At 56.2% G+C, this 20,983-nt stretch overlaps 1 protein-coding gene across 6 annotated transcripts in view; it reads left to right on the plus strand.

The window, feature by feature from the left end:
* The window catches only part of NACC2 (NACC family member 2), an 85,421-nt gene that overhangs the window by 35,460 nt on the left and 28,978 nt on the right, over positions 1 to 20,983 (plus strand). The window contains exons 2-3 of one of the 6 annotated variants that reach the window (XM_055270400.2): positions 6,666 to 7,090; positions 7,448 to 7,604. In XM_055270400.2, coding sequence (XP_055126375.1) covers positions 6,725 to 7,090; positions 7,448 to 7,604 — 523 coding nt within the window. In that variant the 5' untranslated portion in view covers positions 6,666 to 6,724. Of the gene's footprint in view, positions 1 to 5,418; positions 5,527 to 5,582; positions 6,006 to 6,665; positions 7,605 to 20,983 lie in introns of those variants that run through there. The other 5 variants (XM_055270398.2, XM_063636766.1, XM_063636767.1 and 2 more) reach the window with 5 other exon arrangements.

Raw genomic sequence — 20,983 nt, forward strand, 5'->3', positions numbered from 1 at the left:
TGGTGGCCAGGGGCCGTGCCTCAGGTGAGCTGTGTCTGCTTGGGTCATAACCCATAAGCACAGGGCTTGGCTTAGTCACACAGGCCCCTGGACCAGACCCCCGGCAGAACCAACGCCATGGGCACCCCACAAGGCCCTATCAGACTCAGAGCCTGCTGCTGCCGTGGATGGAGCGTTCACCCAGCCCTCCCTCGAGGTACTGGCTGCTGGAGGCCCACCCTGGGGGTGGGGGCTGGGGACTGTGCTGTCCAGAGGCCCCCTGCCGTGTCCCTGGCTTCATCCCCTCTATCTGTGGGCCTGCCCACAGGTGGCCGAGAGGAAGGGCTGATACACAGAATTGTGGATTTGCAGGTCCTGGAGTACTGCCCTTCTCCATCTGGGAAGAAAGCTTCCAGGCAGATGTTCCTTAGTGCAGTCACCGCCGGCTCTTATGGCTGATGCTGGCCCCGGCTTGTGGTCTGGGGTAGAAGCCGCCTAGGGACCTGGCTGAACGGAGAGAGCCCCGCCTGGGCCCAGCCCTGCACGGCTCTCCTCCGCCTCCCGGGCTGGAGTGACAGTGACAGTCCGAGGGGGCCCGTCAGCCTGGAGACCCCCCGTACCTCTGTGACCCTGAAGCTGGGGGCCTTTGTGCCCCTTTCATGGGTGGAAATCTCCTCTCTGCCACAGAGTCCTTGGGGCCCTGGCAGGTCAGGGTCATAGCTACCCGGGGTGTGTTGGGTAGGGCCAGGCATCCCCTCTGGCTCTTGTGACTTGATGATCAGAGACCACCCAAGGAAGGATGATGGCTAGGGGCCTGGCCCAGCTGCCTCCCGACTGTGAGGTCTCAGTTTTCTCATCTGTATGTCCAGTAGCGGGGAGGTGAGCACACGGCACACGCCATCCTGGCTTGTGTGGGGGCCTTGGGGTTGGGGGGAGTTCTGGCCGTGGAGGGCCCTGGCCCAGAGCTCCTGCATCTCATCTGCGTGGAGCTGGTGGTTCCATTAGCAGCCAGGCCTCCGGGCAGCCCAGCTCTGCTTTCTGGCGTTTTAAAAGTTTAATGCAAACCTGAGGGCTAAGCTGGTGCCACGCCCAGCTCCCTGGGGCCCTGGCACATCCGGAGCTGGGCAGCCTCTACTCCCCAGGGTTAGCCTCTGGGCCCTCTGCCGCCCCCTTGTCCTCCCTAGGGCCCCTCTTCTGAAGGTATAGGGTCAAAGCATATCCTCCTGGATCCTGCACTGTATGGGAAAGGGAAGGCGTCGCTCAGAAGCGGGCAAGGTCCACGGGGAAGCAGCCCCCAGGCCGTGTTCCTAATACCCCATGTGCCCCTGCTGACTCCAGAGCAAGCCCCATCCCCACACCTTCTCACGCTCCAGGAGCGCCTTCGATTGACCTTTTAGGAGATGTCCTCACTTAACTAACTGCCAGGCAGTCTCCACCAGGGGCCGGGGCTGGAGGTAGAGGGACTCTCCCCTCCGCAGAACGTCTCCCGTGCCCCGCCTCTCTCCTTCCTCTACCACGTGTTTAATGGCTGTGCATTTGCCGAGGTCCAGAACCTCTTATTAGATTGGTGAAATTAAATCCTGCAAGATAATTTAATTTAATTTTTCTCGCCTCCCTTCCCCTTGCTGGTGGTGATCCTGCAGAAATTCAGTGCTGCATTCCTCTGGTTTGCTGTGCTGGGCTTAGGAAGTGCTTTACAATCTAGGGGTGGAGGGGGCAGGGTTTCTGGGGACTCTGGGCGAGGCCCTCAGACCATGGAGCTGCGTGGCTGGGCCCCAGGAAAGGGGTTCCTCCTGTTGGGCTGCCTGACTGGTCCCTGTCCCAGTCCTCTGGCCTGGGGGATGCTTTCAGGGGTCTTGTACCTGCCAGAGCCTCTGCTCCTGGGTACTCGATGCCAGGACCCAGGTGCCCTGGCCTGGCACCAACCTTGTAACCTGTGTCCTTGTGTGAATCCTGCCGGGATGACACTCAGGCAGGGGGGTCGTTCTGGAGACGCTGCCCCAACCCCTGTGTGCGCATTCGGCTGCAGTTCCAGTGAGCCCCCGTCCTCCCCGTGGGCTCCTCTCACCACCAGCAGGTTGCTGGGTATGGGGCTCATCATGGTCGGCAACCCCTAACCCCAGGGCAGGGCAGGCCTGGATCTCAGCCTTCCTCAAGTGAGGCTCTGCAGAGAAGAGACTCCCCACCAACACCGCAGCCACTTGTATTTTCTTATTCCTGGGGGTGGCTTGTGGGCTCAGAGGAACCCAGCCTCCTGTGTGTGTCTGTGTGGGGTGGGGCACCGAAGGCTGGCACAGCTGCAGGGACTGGACTCGGGCCTTGGGTCATCTGCAGAGGTTTTCCAAAGTGGGTTCCATTCTGAAGGGCGTTTTGAGAGCAAGGGTCGTTGGTGCCCACAACTCTGAGGATGGCTGGGGTAAACAAAGTTGGCGACCTCTGATTTTTTGCCTGGCTCTGCAGAACTTTCCATGTGAATGAGTGTGTTGAATCTCACCGAGGAGGGGAAACGATAGGAGGTGTTGCTTGGGAAGCAAAGTGGTGGGGGAACTGAGTCACTGGAGAATGTACAGGGGAGGGTGGGGATGCCCTGACGTCTGAGAACCAGGCTTGGCCCCTGCCCTCCTCAGACAGCCCTGCTCATGTCCCTGGGCCCACCTGGGCCCTCGGCCCCCTCCTCTCTGGCTGCAGCAGGAGGGTCAGCCCCCGCGTGTCTGCTTTCCTGGCCCTGGGGGCGTGAGCCAAGCCTTTATTTTATTCTTTTCTCCTAAAGTTCAGCTTTGTTCTTGAGCCTCCAAGAAAGCAACCTAAAACCAGCTCCTGTCCGGCTCTCAGCAGGCTGGGGCGTGGGGCTGCAGCCTCACCGGTGCAGGTGGCCTGAGGACAAGCCAGCAAAAGCTCCAGTTGTCCTCGATCCCCAGGGACTACACGGCCCCATCACCTTCAAAGGGAATAATGGTCCCTTCTCTGGGAGAGCTGCTCTGTCCCCCAGCCCTGGGGCTCCAGCTCCTGAGGTGCGGACGCAGGCCGAACTGGGCTGGGTGCTAAGATGCCCACCAGAATGCCCAGCTGAGAGCTGCTCTCCCGCCCAGGTCACAGCAGGTTGCAGGCATCACTGGCTTTCTGTGTGTGAGGCTTCAGCCGCGGGCGTCACAAACATTGTTCCATTCACCCCCAGGAACCATCTGAGGGTAAATTATAACCCCAGTTCACAGCTCAGCGTCTGAGGCTGCGGTGTCCTTACAGGAAGTGGCTGGTGCCCACGGGACCTAGGATTTCAGCCTTGCCAACAGGCCAGGACCCTCTTGCTGCTGGAAGGGACAGGCTGAGAACCTACATTGTCCCTTGCTCTCTGTGTCAGCCCTGGCTGCTGGCCTGCCCAGCCCAGGCACTTGGGACCCCCAGGAACCTGTGCACTGTGCTGGCATCTGCCTGTCCCCTCTTTTGGTACAAAAGCCCCTGTATGACTCAGACATCCCTACCCCCCTGTCCTTGGGGTGAAGTTGTCCACAACAGAAGCCATGGGCTCTCTGGGAAGCTCCTGGTGGTGGGCGCAGTGGGTCTGTGAAGGGAGCTGTTTAGGGGCCCCTGCCCTCTGTGCTGTGTTGCACAGGCCCCTCTCTTGTACCCCCCGTGCCTGGGCTGTGTCCAGCATTCAGCCCTTGCCGAGCTTATGAGGGCACTTGGCAGACTTCCTGGAGGAGGCAGAAACTAAGTGGGGACCTGAGGGTGGAGGGTGTGGCTGGGAGGGTGACAGCTGGGCCCTGTGTCTCCTGGCCCGGTGGAGCCCAGCTCATCAGCATGGCTGAGTGGGGATGTTTCTGTAAACGCCCCCATCCCAGTCTCCCTGAGTCGTCACCAGCCCCTTGTAGGAGGCAGAAAACACTAGGCACGAAGCCACCTCCACGGGCCTTTGCCGGCAGCTTCCCCGCACCTGGATCTCTTCCCGTCCCCATTCAGTGGCTTTTTGTCTGGTCTGGAGAAGCTGAGCCCATGATGTGTGACTAGGGAGGAGCCAGATGGCCCTCTCTCTGGTCTCCGGATGCCTCAGAGGGACGCCGGGAGTGAGGGGCAGGGCGGTGTCGCCTTGCTTCCCACCAGGCCTGTTCGGGCCTCCTCCACATCCTGCTGCCAGGGTTACCCCGACGGTGGTGGAGGCAGCTGGCCAGGCAGGAGGGGGCTCACCTCAAGGCCTCGAGCCTGGACCCTGCGCCTTCTTTTGGGTGGGATGTGCTCTTCCTGGGGGTCACAGCCGGTGGCAGGGAAACTGAGGCTGGGCAGTCCAGAGGTCAGCCTCAGGGCCCCACGCAGAGAGGGTGGTTATGAGCCCAGGATGAAGTACATTCTCTGGAGGGGTCCTGGGGCCACCACAAGTCCTGCACAGCAGCCCCTTCCCAGGAAAAGGCTCAATAACAGCCAGACACTGCACACCCCTTGGGCAGCAGGTGCAGCTGATGTCAGCTGAGAAATGGGTCCGTCAGGAGCCTGTGTGGCCACAGCCAGGAGTGTGCGGGAGGAGCGGGGCGGCCCCCTTGCCCTCTACTGGGACCTCTCAGGCGGGGCTGCCCCTTCCGCCTCCTGGTTGCCCGGCCGCAAAGTCGCTCTTTTCTTAAAGTGCCAGGAGGGCGCTGGGAGTGGGATGGGGAGGGCTGCTGGGGCTGGACTCCCGGGCCTGCCGCTTGGGCAGAGGACACAGCTCTAAGGCCCCCAGGACCTGGGGTGCCGCCTCGCCCACCCACTGCCTGCCGTTTCTGTGCCTCTCTTCACCCCCTGCTGTACCTCCCCTCCCCCTCCCTGGCTCCTCTAGCTGTCCTGACCCCCTCACCCCCTCCCCCGGCGCCTCTGCCCATTCCCCACCCTCGCTGGAGGAGTTCAGCTCTGCCAGCTCTGCAGACTGTTTGGAATAGTTTAAATGCTTTGACACTGGGGCTGTCCTGGAAGGCCGGGAGGCAGTTTACTGGGTAATTCATATGCAAAACTGCACCATAAATTTCCAGGCTGTCTCAGTTGCCGTGGCACCGGGAAGCATTTCTCCACTACTGTACAGTATTTCTGCCATCTTTGTTTGCATTGCAGTGAGTCATCAAAAGTCTGTCTCGTACCAGCACCCGGGGCCGCGCATTCCTCTGGCACCAACACTCCACTGTTTTTAAAGCCGGGGCTGGGAGCTGGCATTTACTTCGGCTCCCAAATCAAAGGCGGCTATTCATTCCCGAGCCGCCGGAACGTTCGTCTGCATCCGGCCCCTTCATTGAGATGCGGTGCGCTGCCCGGGAGGGCCGGCCTGGGTGCAGCTGAGCTGCGGCCGCGAGCCCAGCGCCCAGGCTCTCTGCCCTCCTCCTCCTCCTCCTCCTCCTCCACCATCTCCTCCTCCTCCTCTTCCACCTCCTCCTCCTCCTCCTCCTTGCCGGCTCCCTGCGCCCTCCCCGCCCCAGGGCTCCCGCTCCGTTTGCTGCATTCGCGGAGCAGCTGGGCAGGCGGGCTGCGTGCGGGGAGCCTGTCCTGCCAGGCGGAGCGGGCAGTGCCGGCCGGCGGCCGCAGCGGCGGAAGGTAGGTCTTCCCGACCGGCCGGCAACTTCTGCGCAGCGGGGGCACTGCGGGCCGCCCCCGGCGCGCGTCCACCTGCCCAGCTCCCGGCGCGGTGGCTCCGCCCTCCTCCCGCCACCCGGCGCCTCTGCAGCCGCCCGCACTTTCCTCCCGCGGGACACAGCGGCCTTTGTGCGGCCCTGCGGAGTTGGGCTGGCGCCTTCTGGGCCGCCCCCGCCCCCTCCGGAGTCCGCACCAGATAAACAGCGGCGCCCTCCCCAGCTCCCAGCCCCGGGGTCCGGGCAGCCCAGCGAGGGCTGGGACCCCTGTAGTCACCTGGGCTGGGGCCGGGCCGTCGGGATTGGCCCGCGTGGGGAGCGAGGCGAGCGGGGTGGGGGGCGTCCGCGAGTGGGGCTGCGACAGGCTTCTCAACTCCTGCTCCGGCGGCGGCTCGGGAACCTGGGTCTGGTCTGAGCCGGGAGAACGGATCGGGCGCGCCCAGGGTGGTCTCTCTGCGCGGGGGAGTGGTGGACGCGGCTTCAGCGGACTTCCCGGCACCCCCAGCCATTCCCTACCTGCCCGGGAGGCTCAAGGGGACTAGGGGATGCTGGCCCGCCTTCCCCGCAGGGGCCCTCTGCGAGGCTGCTCAGAGGGAAGAGAGGGAAAGCAAACCGCAAACTGCACAGCTCTAGAGACCCCTCTCCCTCCCTCCTTCCCCACTGCTCCAGCGCGGCCCCTCCCGGGAGCTCCAGTGCGGGCTGGAACTTTTTTAAGGGGAGGAGAGTGGCTGCAGACTTGCCCAGAGGCTCCCCCGGCGCCCCCCACCTCCTGTCCCGGGGCAGGTTCGGGCCTGCGCTCCTCGCCTGCTGAGACCGAGTCGCTAAGAGCAGCCCCCTGGGAGTGGTGTGGGCGCACTCCTGCCGGGCAGCACCCTGGGGATCTGCAGCACTGCTGGCCGGGCCCTCTTGCCTCGGTGCCAGGGGGTCTGGGAGACCCCGTGTCCCTTCTCTGGAGTGTCCCAGCCAGGAGGGGTGGGGGAGGGTGCGTGGGGAAGGCTCGCTCTTTGTAAGCCCGTGGCGGGGGGGAGGAGGGGGTGGGAATGGCCCCTTGAGCGGGGAGCCTTTGACCTGGAGGAACTGACTACGTGCCTCCTGCCCCCACAGATGAGCCCCGCTAGGGCCGCCCCGCGCTGAGAGCCCAGCCCCGCCGCTGCCCGCCCGCCATGTCTCAGATGCTGCACATCGAGATCCCTAACTTCGGGAACACAGTGCTGGGCTGCCTGAACGAGCAGCGCCTGCTGGGCCTGTACTGCGATGTGTCCATCGTGGTCAAGGGCCAGGCCTTCAAGGCCCACCGGGCGGTGCTGGCCGCCAGCAGCCTCTACTTCCGCGACCTGTTCAGCGGCAACAGCAAGAGCGCCTTCGAGCTGCCCGGCTCCGTGCCGCCCGCCTGCTTCCAGCAGATCCTGTCCTTCTGCTACACGGGCAGGCTCACCATGACGGCCAGCGAGCAGCTCGTGGTCATGTACACGGCCGGCTTCCTGCAGATACAGCACATCGTGGAGCGCGGCACCGACCTCATGTTCAAGGTGAGCTCGCCCCACTGCGACTCGCAGACCGCTGTGATCGAGGACGCCGGCTCCGAGCCCCAGAGCCCCTGCAACCAGCTGCAGCCGGCCGCCGCCGCCCCCTACGTCGTGTCCCCCTCGGTGCCCATCCCGCTGCTGACCCGAGTAAAGCACGAAGCCATGGAGCTGCCGCCGGCCGGCCCAGGCCTGGCCCCCAAGCGCCCACTGGAGACGGGGCCCCGGGACGGCGTGGCGGTGGCCGCAGGGGCTGCGGTGGCGGCGGGCACAGCCCCTCTCAAACTGCCCCGTGTCTCCTACTATGGGGTGCCCAGCCTGGCCACCCTCATCCCCGGCATCCAGCAGATGCCCTACCCCCAGGGGGAGCGGACCAGTCCGGGCGCCAGCAGCCTGCCCACCACCGACAGCCCCACCTCGTACCACAACGAGGAAGACGAGGAGGACGACGAGGCCTATGACACCATGGTGGAGGAGCAGTACGGCCAGATGTACATCAAGGCCTCCGGCAGCTATGCAGGTAACGCGGCTGGGGGGAGCCCGACAGCACCTGGCTGGGAAGCGGGGCATGCCTGGGACCGGGGCGGTTCAGGAGGTCACTGGGCCGGAGCCCTGTGGGGCCACAGGGGAGCCCCCCGCCAAGCCTGGAGGAGGTGGCAGAGCTCTGTTCACCACGGGGTTCAGACTTGGTCCTGGATGAGACAAGAACTGGGAGACTGCCAGCCTGTAGGAAGGGTCTTGTCTCCACTGGATAGATGAGGAAACGCAGGCGTCCGTGGCCCAGGGACCTGCCCGAGGGTTCACGTTCCCCATCTGTGAAGGGCCTGGCACCACGCGGTGTACGGGAGGACCCGCCTACTTCCCCTTTGACCTCAGCCTGCGCCTTACCCGGCGAGGTCCAGAGATTCCCCTGAACCCAGCCCCTTTGCCACCACCTCTCCAGGCCCCGCACCAGGGATGGGCCAGGAAGTGCCTGGTGCGCTGAGCCGAGTGAGTGGTGGTCCCCCCTCCTTCCCGTTCCTTTCTTTCAAGGAGGGCTGCTCCCCGTCCTGGGCCCCGCAAACCCAGGTTGCCCTAATTGGAGATTCCTGGTTACAGCCTCTGGAGACTGTTCAGGCTTTGCTGGGCAGAGTCCCACAGTTGGTGTCCAGGATCGGATGTCCCTGCAACCTGACTGTGTGTCTGGGCTGGCCACCCAGCTGGTCTGCATGCAGGGCCTGTGTGCAGCGGCCTGGGCCTGGGTGCGGGCACATAGTGCCAGCCACGGGCAGGTGGTGGACCCCGAGGGGCAGCATGGGGACTCTCTCCACCCCACCATACATATCCTTGTGCCCTGATGGGATGCCCCCCCGCCCTTCCCCTCATGCAGTGCTGGTTGGGGGCAGAGGGGGCCAGGACCACCCACCAGCTTGGACCCCTAGGCCAGCTGGGTCCCTGTGCAGCATCTGCCACCACAGCCGGGACAGCAGGGTAACCACTGCTTTGGCCAACCTGGCTCCCTCTCCGCCTGCAGGAGAAGCCACTGGCTTGCCAGCAGGTGCTCTGGGCTCCGTGGTGTCTTTCTGAGAATTCCGCACTTTGTTTAAATGTATATTGCTGTGTTTGCATGAATCCCACAGAATGCCAGCTCCCAGGCCACGTCGATCTGGGCTTCACAGCTTTTGTTTTCTTTTAGTGGTAGAGGGTAGGGCTTGATTTTTCCTGAGACCGGGAGCTTTGCTAGCTACCAAATTGGCCCTTCCCGAGGACAGAGCACACCGGGCTCTGGCTCACCACGGAGGCTGTACAGGATGTCAGTGCTTGTGGACCTGGCTGGCTGAGGCCTCCGGGGAATCCGCCCCGTGTGCGCTTTCCCTCTGCCCCTGCTGACAGCCGCCCTGGGGAAGGCAGGGGACCAGCCAGAGGCTGCTGGGGAGCCCCTGTTGGGAAGGGGCTCTGTCCATGGGCTCCAGTCCCAGGGCAGAACCCCAGACAGTCTGGGCACCCCTACAGTCCCTGAGGACTTCCCCCAGTGATGGCAGCCAGACAGTGCCCTGCCGACAATGGCAGCCAGACAGTGCCCTGCCGACGGGTTGCCGACAGGTCAGGGAGCTGCACCATGGAGATGGAAACAGACCCATCGTATCAAAACATCTTCCCAGGGTCCTCCCTGCACAGCCCCTGCTGCTCCAGTGGGCCTCGGTGTGTTTGGGGTGATGGGAGCCAGGTCTGGGTGTCGAGTTTGCTGGGAGCACGGTGAAGCCTCGTGACTTGTCCCATGCATCTGCCCCTGGGTGCTGGGTCAGCCTTAAGCCCTCACATCACCTGGACTTCATGAGCTGGAAGCCCTCACACCCACCTGCCTTGGGTTTTCGGGGAGCTGGCAGGACAGCAGCCAAGAAGCAGCTCTGTTGAGTCCCGGATGTGTGTTGGGTGGGGACGGGAGGCAGCTGCTCTGGCGAGTCCTTCCCTCCAACTCCCCCGTACTCAGACCACACGAGGTACAGTCCCTTTGGGGCTGAGGGGCGGGGACGCCCTCAAGGCCATGTTCCTGCAGGGCCTTGTCCAGGCCGCAGGTGCTGCGAGGCAGTCTCTGCCTTTGCACGGGTGTCGCTGACGCCAGCGTGGTGGAAAGTGGGCGGCTGGGAGGCCAGGCCTGCTCCCGCCCACCTACCATACAGTTTGGCTCTGGATGCCACAGTCTGGGTTTCTTGTCATGGTTTTTCTGTTCGGCAAGCCCATAAGTGGGGCAGAGAAAGGGGGTGTGTGATTTCTTGGTTAAAATCTAGGTTACTGGCTGTGACGTTGCTGGCGTCACTGGGTGTGCTGGGTTGGCGGTGCCATGGGGGGAGCAGGTAGAGGGAGGGGCCGTCCCCTGACCTGGAGCTGCCCCTGGGTGCTGGCTCCCCGTGCCCCCCGTGCCCCCCGTGCCCCCCGTGTCCCGGGCTTGTCCGGGAAACGTGTCCTCACACCCACGCAGGAGGCCGGCTGCTGCCCTCGCCAGGCCGTGCAGGAGTGGAGCCGGGCAGCTGTCTCTGGGCTAGTAGGACTAGCGTGTTCTAAGGTCCCTGCAGGCTGAGCTCCTCCTCCTCTCTGGCCTCAGTCTCCCCACCTGTTGAGTGAGAGGCAGGCCTGAGTGATAGCCGAGGGTCCCGGAGTGCACCTCGGCGTGTGCTAATGCATGTGCCTGTTCCACCCTCTCTCGCATTAAGAACCGTGGACAGCTTGTCCTGTAGGGCTGTTCTCCTGTTTTTGAAATAAGTCAAAATATTACAGATAAAGTTAATTGCCTTTCGTCCCCGGCGCAGCCCCCGCCCCATGGTCTGTGTGGCCTCACGGCAAGGGTCTCCATGCAGTGTCTGTCTCGTGCCTCTCCTCCCTCCCTCTAGGTCCTGCGTCGCCACCCGTCAGAAGGAGCCGCCACGTTTGATTTATCCAGTGCCTTGTCAAAGGACATTTAGGTTGTTTTCAGTTTGTTGCAGTCAGGAGCAAAGCTGCTGAGAAGGCGCCATGCATGGGTGTGTGAGGTTGATGGGGCCGAGTTCAAGCCCCCCACCCCCAGCGAGGCAGGCCCCGTCTCGGTCCCCATCGGGTGGACGCTGGCTCGGGACGCTCAATGCTTCCCACCCACCAGTCCTCATCTCTGCAGCAGTCACTTCAGGGCGCCCTCCTGGGCCTTAAGCTATCACCCCTGCTGCAGGCAGGGGACCTTCCTCCTGGCCCTGTGGCGGGCAGCCATGGGAGACCCCAGAGCAAGATGAGCTGGGGGTGGAGTGCACCCAGGGGTGAAAGAAAAACATCTTATCCACCGGAAGGGAAACACCCAGCGCAGTTCCCCTCCGGCTGATGGGGAAACCTCCCGGAGAGAAGTGCAGGCATCCCTGCCTGGCGTTGTCAGGGGCCTTGCATCTGAGCTAGAGATTGCGAAATGCCTGCCTGTGCCTCCCCTGCACTCCCGTCCCTACCCGCCCCTCCCCACAGGGATGAGTCAGGGGCCAGCCCCTCAGAGAGCGGGAGGTGGGCCAGGCAGAGGGAGCCTGTGCCTCGGGAATTGGCGGTGCTGTGGCCTGAGCGGCAGCCCCTTTCCTCTTCAGGCCCCCTTCCTCGAGTACCTGCCTTCATTCCCCCAGGGTGCGGCTGCGTTTCCGCTGGGGCTCAGGGCTCGGGGGCATCTGAACGTCCAGCAGGGACACCAGGAGCCGGGGCTTCCCTGGCAAGGCAGCTGGCTGGGTGGGCGGCGCCAGCTGGGGCTGGGCTTGGGGTGGGGGCTCCCCAGCTGCGCTCAGGGGTCTGTTCCCATGGTCTCCTTGGCACATCTGGATCCATAGGTCCCTGCAGCACCAGCTGAGATGGGCATGGCTGCTGCTTTCACCCTAGGGCAGATGACAGCACGGGGCCCTGACGATTATTTCATCACAGTGGGGGTAGCCGTTGTCACCCAAGCTGAGGACGGGCACCTGTGGCATAGCAGACTGCTGAGGTCGAGGGACAGGGAAATGGAGCTCGCAAAGGGCACAGCGAGGGAAGGGGTAGTGCCATGCTGGGGCTTCTCTCCTGTCCTCTGAAGGGGAGGGGGCTGCCTGGACCTGTGTCCACACCCCCTCCTGTGCCTGACGGGGCTCGCCCGGCCATCCCTTTCACTCCCTCAGCAGTGGCTTCAGGCGGGCAGATGTTTAATTGCAGCTGGCAGATGTCACTCTGTGTGGCTGGCGGAGATGAAGCCACGCCTGGGTATTGACACCAGCCGCACACTTCCACAGTAACCCTTTCTCAGCAGGGGACAGCTCTGGCCACAGGGCCTGTGCACCCGTGACAGTAACCGTTTCTGGGGAGGGGACAGCTCTGGCCACAGTGCCTGTGGGCCCGTGATGGTAACCCTTTCCTGGCAGGGGACAGCTCTGGCCACAGGGCCTGTGCACCCGTGACAGTAACCCTTTCTGGGGAGGCGACAGCTCTGGCTGCAGGGCCTGTACACCCGTGACAGTAACCCTTTCTGGGGAGGCGACAGCTCTGGCTGCAGGACCTGTACACCCGTGACAGTAACCCTTTCTGGGGAGGGGACAGCTCTGGCTGCAGGGCCTGTACACCCATGACAGTATCCCTTTCTGGGGAGGTGACAGCTTTGGCTGCAGGACCTGTACACCCATGACAGTAACCCTTTCTGGGGAGGGGACAGCTCTGGCTGCAGGGCCCGTGGGCCTGTGAGCAGGTGGCCCTGTGCGTGTCCGCTTCCCCTTCCCTTCTGGCTCCCCCCACCCCCACCTCTCTGGGGTCCACCCAGTGTCCCCTGTGTGCCTCTCTGCAGGGCATGGGGGTCAGGCACCCGTCCCTAAGCTCGGTACCCACTTCCATGGGGCGGTCTGAACTCAGGCAAAACAGGCAAAGTTGGAACTACTCAGGGTCCAGGAGACCCTCCCATCCAGCCTCAGACCAGCTGCCCACATCCTGGACTCTGGACAGATGCTACTGGGTGCGGGTCCTGGCACACAGCAGCACATCTGTCCTGGCTCTGCCCATCAGGAGAGGCCTGCTCCGGGCCCCGCCCTTTTCAGGGTGACCTGCAAGGTCAGCACCGGCGCCGTCCATCCCTTGGCTGAACACCCAGGCTTGGGTGGGCTGCTCCCGGCCCTGGGCCACAGAACCCAGGTGGCCAGGGCTGCTGGCTAGGGTGGTCTCCGTTGCAGCCACTCACCCCCCACCATTGCCCATCTGGAAGGTACACCTGCCTGGTCGGGGAGCAGGGCTGTATGTCCGTGGCCACTCCTGCCAGCAGCTCAAAACTCAGGACTGTTGTTTGGGGTTTCCAGAGAGAAGCGAGAAGAGGGGCTGAACTTGGGGTTGCTGGGTTTGCAAATCACACCGTCCTCTCCCCTCTGCTGCCTTGTGGCCTGGGAAGGGGGCGTCCGTACTATTAGAGACCCCCCCCCACCACCACCACCCAGGGAGCAGAGGGTGCCTTCATCTCTGGCCTGGATAAGGTGGGGCCCAAGAGGAAGCCCCAAGCAGAGATGGGCAGACCGGGGAGTGCCGTTGGCTGCAGGGGTGGGGGGTGAAGGGTTCCTTCTGCTTTGAAGGGCCAACAGCCCTGTAACTCAGGCCTTCCGAGGAGCTGAGACCACAGTTGTGTGCTGCTATGCCCAGCTAATTTTGTGATTATTTATAGAGACAGGGTCTCGCTATATTGTCCAGTGGTCTCGAATTCCTGGGCTAAAGAAATCCTCCCGCCTCAACCTCCCAAAATGCTGAGATTACAGGTGGGAGCCACCACACTGGATCGTCTGTCTGTTTTCTTCAGCATCCCGTACGTGTGGCTCATCTGTGCTGTGGCCGGTCTAGGCCATTGTTCTCTCCTGCCCGCCTTTTTTGCTTGTTAAAGTATTTGTATTGGCCGGGCACGGTGGCTCATCCCTGTAATCCCAGCACTTTGGGAGGCTGAGGTGGGCGGATCTCTTAAGGTCAGGAATTTGAGAGCAGCCTGGCCAACGTGGCGAAACCCCATCTCTACTGAAAATACAAAAATTAGCCAGGTGTGGTGATGCACGCCTGTAGTCCCAGCTACTCTGGAGGCTGAGGCAGGAGAATCGCTTGAACCAGGAGGCAGAGGCTGCAGTGAGCTGAGATTGCGCCACTGCACTCCAGCCTGGTGACAGAGTGAGACCCTGTCCCCCCCAAAAAAAACAAAAACCAAAAGTATTTGTATCCTTTATAAAGTGTGCCATCAGTGAGTTCACTGTACAATTAAGTGCAATGTTGCAATCAAGATACAGAACAGTTCCCTCCTGTAGAATGTTACCCTGGGATTCTTTGCACAGAGTTGTCCACCCCACCCTGGCCCCACGGGACAACCAACCTGCTGCCTCCTGCTGCCCTTTTGCTTCTCATAGGATCCCCGTGCGTGAGACCGTGCAGCGGTAGATTTCCGTGTGTCATGGTTTCTGTTCGTCGTATGGTTGAACGCATGAGGCCAAGGAGCTGCATGAGGCCGCGCTCCCACCAGCAGCCCGTGAGAGCAGCAGGCGCCCCACGGCCTTACAGCAGCCGGTGTTCTCTGTCAGTCATGACGTTTCAGCCCTTCCTAGTGGGTGAAATATCAGCAACATCCCATTGTAGTTTCAATTTGCATTTCCCTGATGGTCAGTAATGCTGAGCATGTTTCACAGGTTGAATAAGCCATACTTTATAATACTTTATAACTTTTATTGTGACGTATTTCTTCAGATCTTTTGTCCATTTTTTAAAAATTGGATTTTAAGAGTTTCCTGTATAATTTGCAAGTAAGTTCACATGTGTACTGCAGGCACCCTCTCCTAGTCTGACTGCCTTTTCATTATTGTAATGGTGACTCTCAAAGACCAGAAGTTTTAAATTTTGATGAAGATCAATTTATTAATGTTGTATTTTATGGCTAGTGCTTTATGTAGCCTGTTCGAGAAATCCTTGTCTACCTAAAATTCTGTGTCCTGTGTCTGTGTGTCTGTGTGTGTGTGTGTGTCTGTGTGAATTCCTGCCCATCCAGGATGGGGCAACACTGTGTCTGTGTGTCTGTATGTGTGTGTCTCTGTGTGTGTGTCTGTGTGTGTCTGTGTGAATTCCTGCCCATCCAGGATGGGACAACACTGTGTCTGTGTCTGTGTGTGTCTATGTATGTGTGTGTGTGTCTGTGTGTGAATTCCTGCCCATCCAGGATGGGGCAACACTGTGTCTGTGTCTGTGTGTGTCTATGTATGTGTGTGTGTGTGTCTGTGTGTGAATTCCTGCCCATCCAGGATGGGGCAACACTGTGTCTGTGTCTGTGTGTGTCTATGTATGTGTGTGTGTGTGTCTGTGTGTGAATTCCTGCCCATCCAGGATGGGGCAACACTGTGTCTGTGTCTGTGTGTGTCTGTGTGTGTGTGTGTCTGTGTCTGTGTGTGTCGGTGTGTGTGTGTGTGTGTCTGCGTGTGAATTCCTGCCCATCCAGGATGGGGTAACACTGTGTCTGTGTGTCTGTGTCTGTATGTGTGTGTCTCTGTGTGTCTGTGTGTCTCTGTGTGTGTCTGTGTTTGTGTGTCTGTGTGTGTGTGTCTGTGTGTGTGGTGTCTCTGTATGTGTCTGTGTTTGTGTGTGTGTCTGTGAGTCTCTGTGTGTGTCTGTGTGTTTTCTTGCGAAAGTCTTACAGTTTTTGCTCTGATGTTCTAGTGGATGGTTCATGTTGGGCTCATTTTTGCAGAAGGGGTCAGGTAGTGGGAAGGTTCATTTCCTTCCCCTGTAGACATCCAGTCATTGCAACACCAGGTCTCCGCTGAATTCCCTTCACACCTTTGACAAGAATCAATCGAATACGTATGTGCAGGCCTATTTCTGGATTCTGTTCGGTTCCATTGATCTGTGTGTCCATGCTTATGCCAAATATGCCCCGTCAGGATTACTGTAGCTTTAAGTCTTGAAGTCAGGTGGTGTAGGTCTTCAACTTCATTTTCTTATTGAAAATTGTTTTGGGCTGGACACGGTGGCTCACACCTGTAATCCCAGCACTTTGGGACGCCGAGGTGGGTGGATCACCTGACGTCAGGAGTTCGAGACTAGCCTGGACAACATGGTGAAACCCCATCTCTACTAAAAATACAAAAATTAGCCCTTGTGGTGGTGTGCGCCTATAGTCCCAGCTGCTGAGGAGGCTGAGGCGAGAGAATCCCTTGAACCCAGGAGGCGGAGGTTACAGTGAGCCGAGATCGTGCACTCCAGCCTGGGCCACAGAGTGAGACTCTGTCTCAAAAAAAAAAAAAAAAAAATTGTTTTGAAGGATTATGGTAGTCCTTTGCTGTTTGCTGATCTCTAACTAAAAGATGACTAAAATGTTGATCGATGTTGCATTGAATCTGTAAATCAGTTTGAGAAGAACTGATCTCTTAACAATATTGAGGCTTCGAATCCATGAAGAAAATACATCTCTCAATTTCTTGCCACTGTGATTTCCCCCAGCTTTTAGCATATGGATGTCATTCATATATGTAAGCTTTATTGAGACATAATTCACATGTCATACTGTTCATCCATTTAAAATAATAATCCAGTGGTTTTTTTGTATATTCAGAGCTGTGTGGCCATCACTACGATCAATTTTGGAATATTTCTGTCATGCCCCAAAGAAACCCCATGCCGTTTAGCAGACATTTCTATTTCCCCGTATTCCCTTCGGCCCTAGACAAGCATAGTCTACTTTCTGTGTAGATTCCTATTCTGGGCACTTCAGTTCAATGGAATCATGTGATATACTGTGACTGGCTTTTTTCTTTTGGCATCAGGAATCACCTATGTTGAGAATATGTCAATGCTTCATGTTTTTCTTTCTTTCTTTCTTTCTTTTTTCTCAGATCATGTCTCACTCTGTCACCCAGGCTGGAGTGCAGTGGTGCGATCTCGGCTCACTGCAGCCTCCGCCTCCTGGGTTCAAGCAGTTTCTGCCTCAGCCTCCTGAGTAGCTGGGATTACAGGTACCTGCCACCATGGCAGCTGATTTTTTGTATTTTTAGTAGAGATGAGGTTTCACCACATTGGCCAGCCTAGTCTCGAACTCCTGACCTCAAGTGATCTGCCTGTCTTGGCCTTCCAAAGTGCTGGGATTACAGGCATGAGCCACTGTGCCCAGCCGAGAATGCTTGCTTGCTTCCTTCCTTTCCTTCCTTCCTTCCTTCTTTCCTTCCTTTCCTTACTTTTCTTTCTTTCTTTCCAGGGTCTCACTCTCACTCTGTCGCCTGGGCTGGAGTGCAGTGGCACAATCTCTACTCATTGCAGCCTCTGCCTCCCAGACTCAAGAAGTCCTCTAGCCTCAGCCCCCAGAGTAGCTGGAACTACAGGCATGTACCACCACACCCGGCTAATGTTTTTGTGTTTTTGTAGAGACAGGGTTTCACCGTGTTGCCCAAGCTGGTCTTGAACTCCTGGGCTCAAACCATCTACCTGCCTTGGCATCTCAAAGTGTTGGGATTACAGGCGTGAGCCACTGCACCCAGCCATTTTTCTTGTGAAGTCAAATTCCATTGTGTGGATAACGCCACATTTTATTTATCAGTTCAGTAGTGGATGGATTTTTGGAATGTTTCCGCTTGTTGGCTATTTTGAATAATGTGGCTGTGAGCATTTACGTACAAGTTTTACAGACATGTGTCTTGCATGTTTGCCTACATACCTAGGAGGAGAATTGCTGACGTTACATATTTTTTGCATGTATTTCTCCGTTCTCCTATTTTGTTTTAATTTGGTGTGTTTGTGAATTATATTGTTTATAATTTCATTTTCCAATTGTTTATTTTCAGTACATAGGAATAAAGTTGATTTTTTTTTTTGAGACAGAGTCTCACTCTGTTGCCCAGGGTGGAGTGCAGTGGTGCGATTGCGGCTCACTGCAACCTCTGCCTCCTGGGTTCACTCCATTCTCCTGCCTCAGCCTCCCAAGTAGCTGGGGATACAGGTGCCTGCCACCATGCCCGGCTAATTTTTTGTATTTTTAGTAGAGATGGGGTTTCACTGTGTTAGCCAGGATGGTCTCAATCTCCTGACCTTGTAATCCACCCGCCTCGGCCTCCCAAAGTGCTGGGATTACAGGCGTGAGCCACTGCACCTGGCCAGAATAAAGTTGGTTTTTTTGTATGTCGACCTTGTATTCTACAACCTTGCTACCTTTAGTGTTTAGTTCTAATAGCTTTCCGTAAATTCCTTGGCATTTCCTACATAGGCCATCATCCTGTTTGTGAATAAAGACAGTTTTACTGCAGTTTGCATGCCTTGTATTTCTGGATCTCCTCTCCAGACTGAGTGGAAGTGGTGAGAGCAAATGTCTCTTTGCTATGCTCTCTCTCGGGGGGAACATTCAGCCTTTCTTTGTTACGTGTGATGTCACCTATAGGTTTTGCATGGCTGCATTTGACCAATTTGTAGAAGTTTCTATCTATGCAAGTGATTTTGTGGGTGTTCTTAGTTTTGTTCATATGGTGTATTGCATCAGTTAGTGTTCCAGTATTGAACCACCCTTGCATTCCTGGGATAAACCTCACTTGGTCATTTTGTATTACAGTGTTTACATATATTGCTAGATTCAACTTGCTGATATTTTCTCAAGGAATTTTGTATTTATGTTCATGAAGGTTATTGATCTATAATTTTCCTCTAACGTCTTTGTCTGGTTTTGGTATCCACATTATGCTGGCTTTACATTCCCTTCTCCTTTATTTTTTCCAACAGTTGATGTAAGCTTGATGTTGTTGAAGTGTTTGATAGACTTGTCTTACCAGTGAAGCCACTTGGGCCTGGGGTTTGTTGCTGTTGTTAATTGTGGGAAGGCTTTTAATTACCAATTTACTGTAATTAGCAGCATTCTTACCAATTACAATTGACTTTAATTACCAATATTACTTTAGACATAGAACTACTAGGATTTTCTCTTTCATCTTGTTCTAGTCATGGTAATGGTCTTTCATGTCATTTATCCATCTCTGAAGTCACTTTGTTATCACCATAGCTTGTTCTAGTCATAGGATGGTCTTTCATGTCATTTATCCATCTCTGAAGTCACTTTGTTATCACCATAGCACTTCAGCTTTCTTATATTTAGTATTTGCGTGGTTTTGGCTCTTTTTGTCCTGTTACTTTTAACTTACCTGTGTCTTAAAGTGTATTTTTTAGAGATGGCATATGGTTGGGATTTGCATTTTTGTGCAGTCTAACAATCTGCCTTTTATTTGGAATCTTTAGACCGTTTACATTTGCTGTAACTTTCAGTGGCTTTAGGTGTACGTCTGCCATCTTGCTATTTGTTCATTTATCTTTTCTCCTTCCCTGCATGTTTCTCTGTTGAATATGATCGTTTTTAGCTCCACGATTGCTTACTAGCTATTCCTGCTTCTGCCTCAGTTGTTTAGCAGTTGCTGTAGACCGCACGGTAGCATCTCTCACTTTCCTCAGCCCACCTCAATTGTGCAGTGCCCCTCATGCATAACTTAAGACTCTTAAAACAGTGTATTCTCATGTTCCTCCTCCAGTCCTTTGTGCTAATGTTGTCCTGCACTTTACTTCTTCATATGCTATAAGCCTGATGTTATTTTTACCATAAAGTAATCTTTTTCCATTTTTAATAACTTTTAAATTTTACATATTGTAACATTTACTCTGATGTACAATTTGGAAGTTTAAAAAAAATTTATATTATTATTACTTTTTGAGACAGGATCTCACTCTGTCGCCCAGGCTGGAATGCAGTGGCACGATCTCAGCTCACTATACCCTCTGCCTCCTGGGCTCAAGCCATCTTCCCATCTCAGCCTCTTGAGTGGCTGAGACTACAAGCACATGCCACCACACCCAGCTAATTTTTGTGGATTTTTTTTGTAGAGACAGGATTTCAGCACGTTGCCCAGGCTGGTCTGGAACTCCTGGGCTCAAGCAATCCACCTGCCTTGGCCTCCCAAAGTGCTGGGATTATAGGCATGAGCCACCACACCTGGCCTGGCATTTAAAAAAATACATATAGTCATGTAGTCACCTCCCCGGTCAAGATATAGAACAATCTCATCACTCTAAACTCATCCTGCCCCTTTGTGGTCATTTCATCCCCCTTCCCCTGACTCCCGGCCACTGCTAATCTGTTTCCTGGCTTATAGATGGCGTTGTATACAGTATGTGGCCTCCTGGAGCTGAATGCATTTTGAGATTTGTTCATGTTGTATTAGCATTGATTCCTTTGTGTTGCTGAGTGAGTAGTATTCCATTGTATGGCCACACCACAATTTGTGTACACATTCACTGGTTAAAGGACATTAGGTTTTTAATAATTATGAACTAAGCTGCCATAAACATGTGCATACCGGATTTTGTATGCACTTGCGTTTTCTTTTTTTTTTTTTTTAACCATATAACCTTCAATCCTACTCTTAGGTTAATTGACCCAATAGAAATGAAAACTTGGCCAAGCACAGTAGTTCATGCCTGTCATCCTAGCACTTTGGGAAGCCAGGGTGGGAGGATCACCTGAGGTCAGGAGATTGAGACCAGCCTGGCCAACATGGTGAAACCCCATCTCTACTAAAAATACAAAAAATTAGCCAGGTGTGGTGGCGGGTGCCTTTAATCCCAGCTACTTCGGAGGCTGAGGCAGGAGAATTGAACCCAGGAGGCAGAGGTTGCAATGAGCCGAGATCGCACCACTTTACTCCAGCCTGAGTGACAGAGCCAGACTCTGTCTCAAAAAAAAAAAAAAAAGAAAACTTGAGTGCATACAAAATCACATCTGCACATGTTCATGGCAGCTTAGTTCATAATTACTAATGAGTAATTAGTATACAAACTGTGGTGTGGCATACAGTGGAATACAAAAATTAGCCAGGCATGGTGGTGTGGTGTGTGCCTGTAGTCCCAGCTACTCGGGAGGCTGAGGCAGGAGAATCGCTTGGACCTGGGAGGCAGACGTTGCAGTGAGCCGAGATCACACCACTGCATTCCAGCCTGGGCAAGAGTGAGATTCCATCTCAAAAAAAGAAAAAACTTTATATAAAAATATCTGCCTAAGTGAGGTAAACCTTACATACAATAAAAGGCATCAGCTTTCCTTGTGTAATTTATTGTCACCTTCATCTTTCAAGGAAGCTTTTGCTGCATATAGGATTCTAGGTTGATGGTTCTTTTTTGCTTTCAGTACTTTAAGGATGTCATATTCTTTGTCTTCTGGATTGCCCAGGAAATCACAGTCATCCTTATCTATGTTCCTCTGTGTTTACTGTGTCTTCTTTTCAGGCCGCTTTTATCTCACGTTTGCAGTAATTTGACTATTAGATGCCTTTGTGTTGCTTTGTATTTATTCTGCTTAGGATTTGTTGAGCTTTCTGAACATGTGCATTTTTACTTTTTTAAAAAATCAAATTTGGGATTTTAAAAATTATTGTTTCTTCA

The sequence above is a fragment of the Symphalangus syndactylus genome, chromosome 3 (assembly GCF_028878055.3).
Source record: "Symphalangus syndactylus isolate Jambi chromosome 3, NHGRI_mSymSyn1-v2.1_pri, whole genome shotgun sequence".
Taxonomy (NCBI): Eukaryota; Metazoa; Chordata; class Mammalia; order Primates; family Hylobatidae; genus Symphalangus; species Symphalangus syndactylus.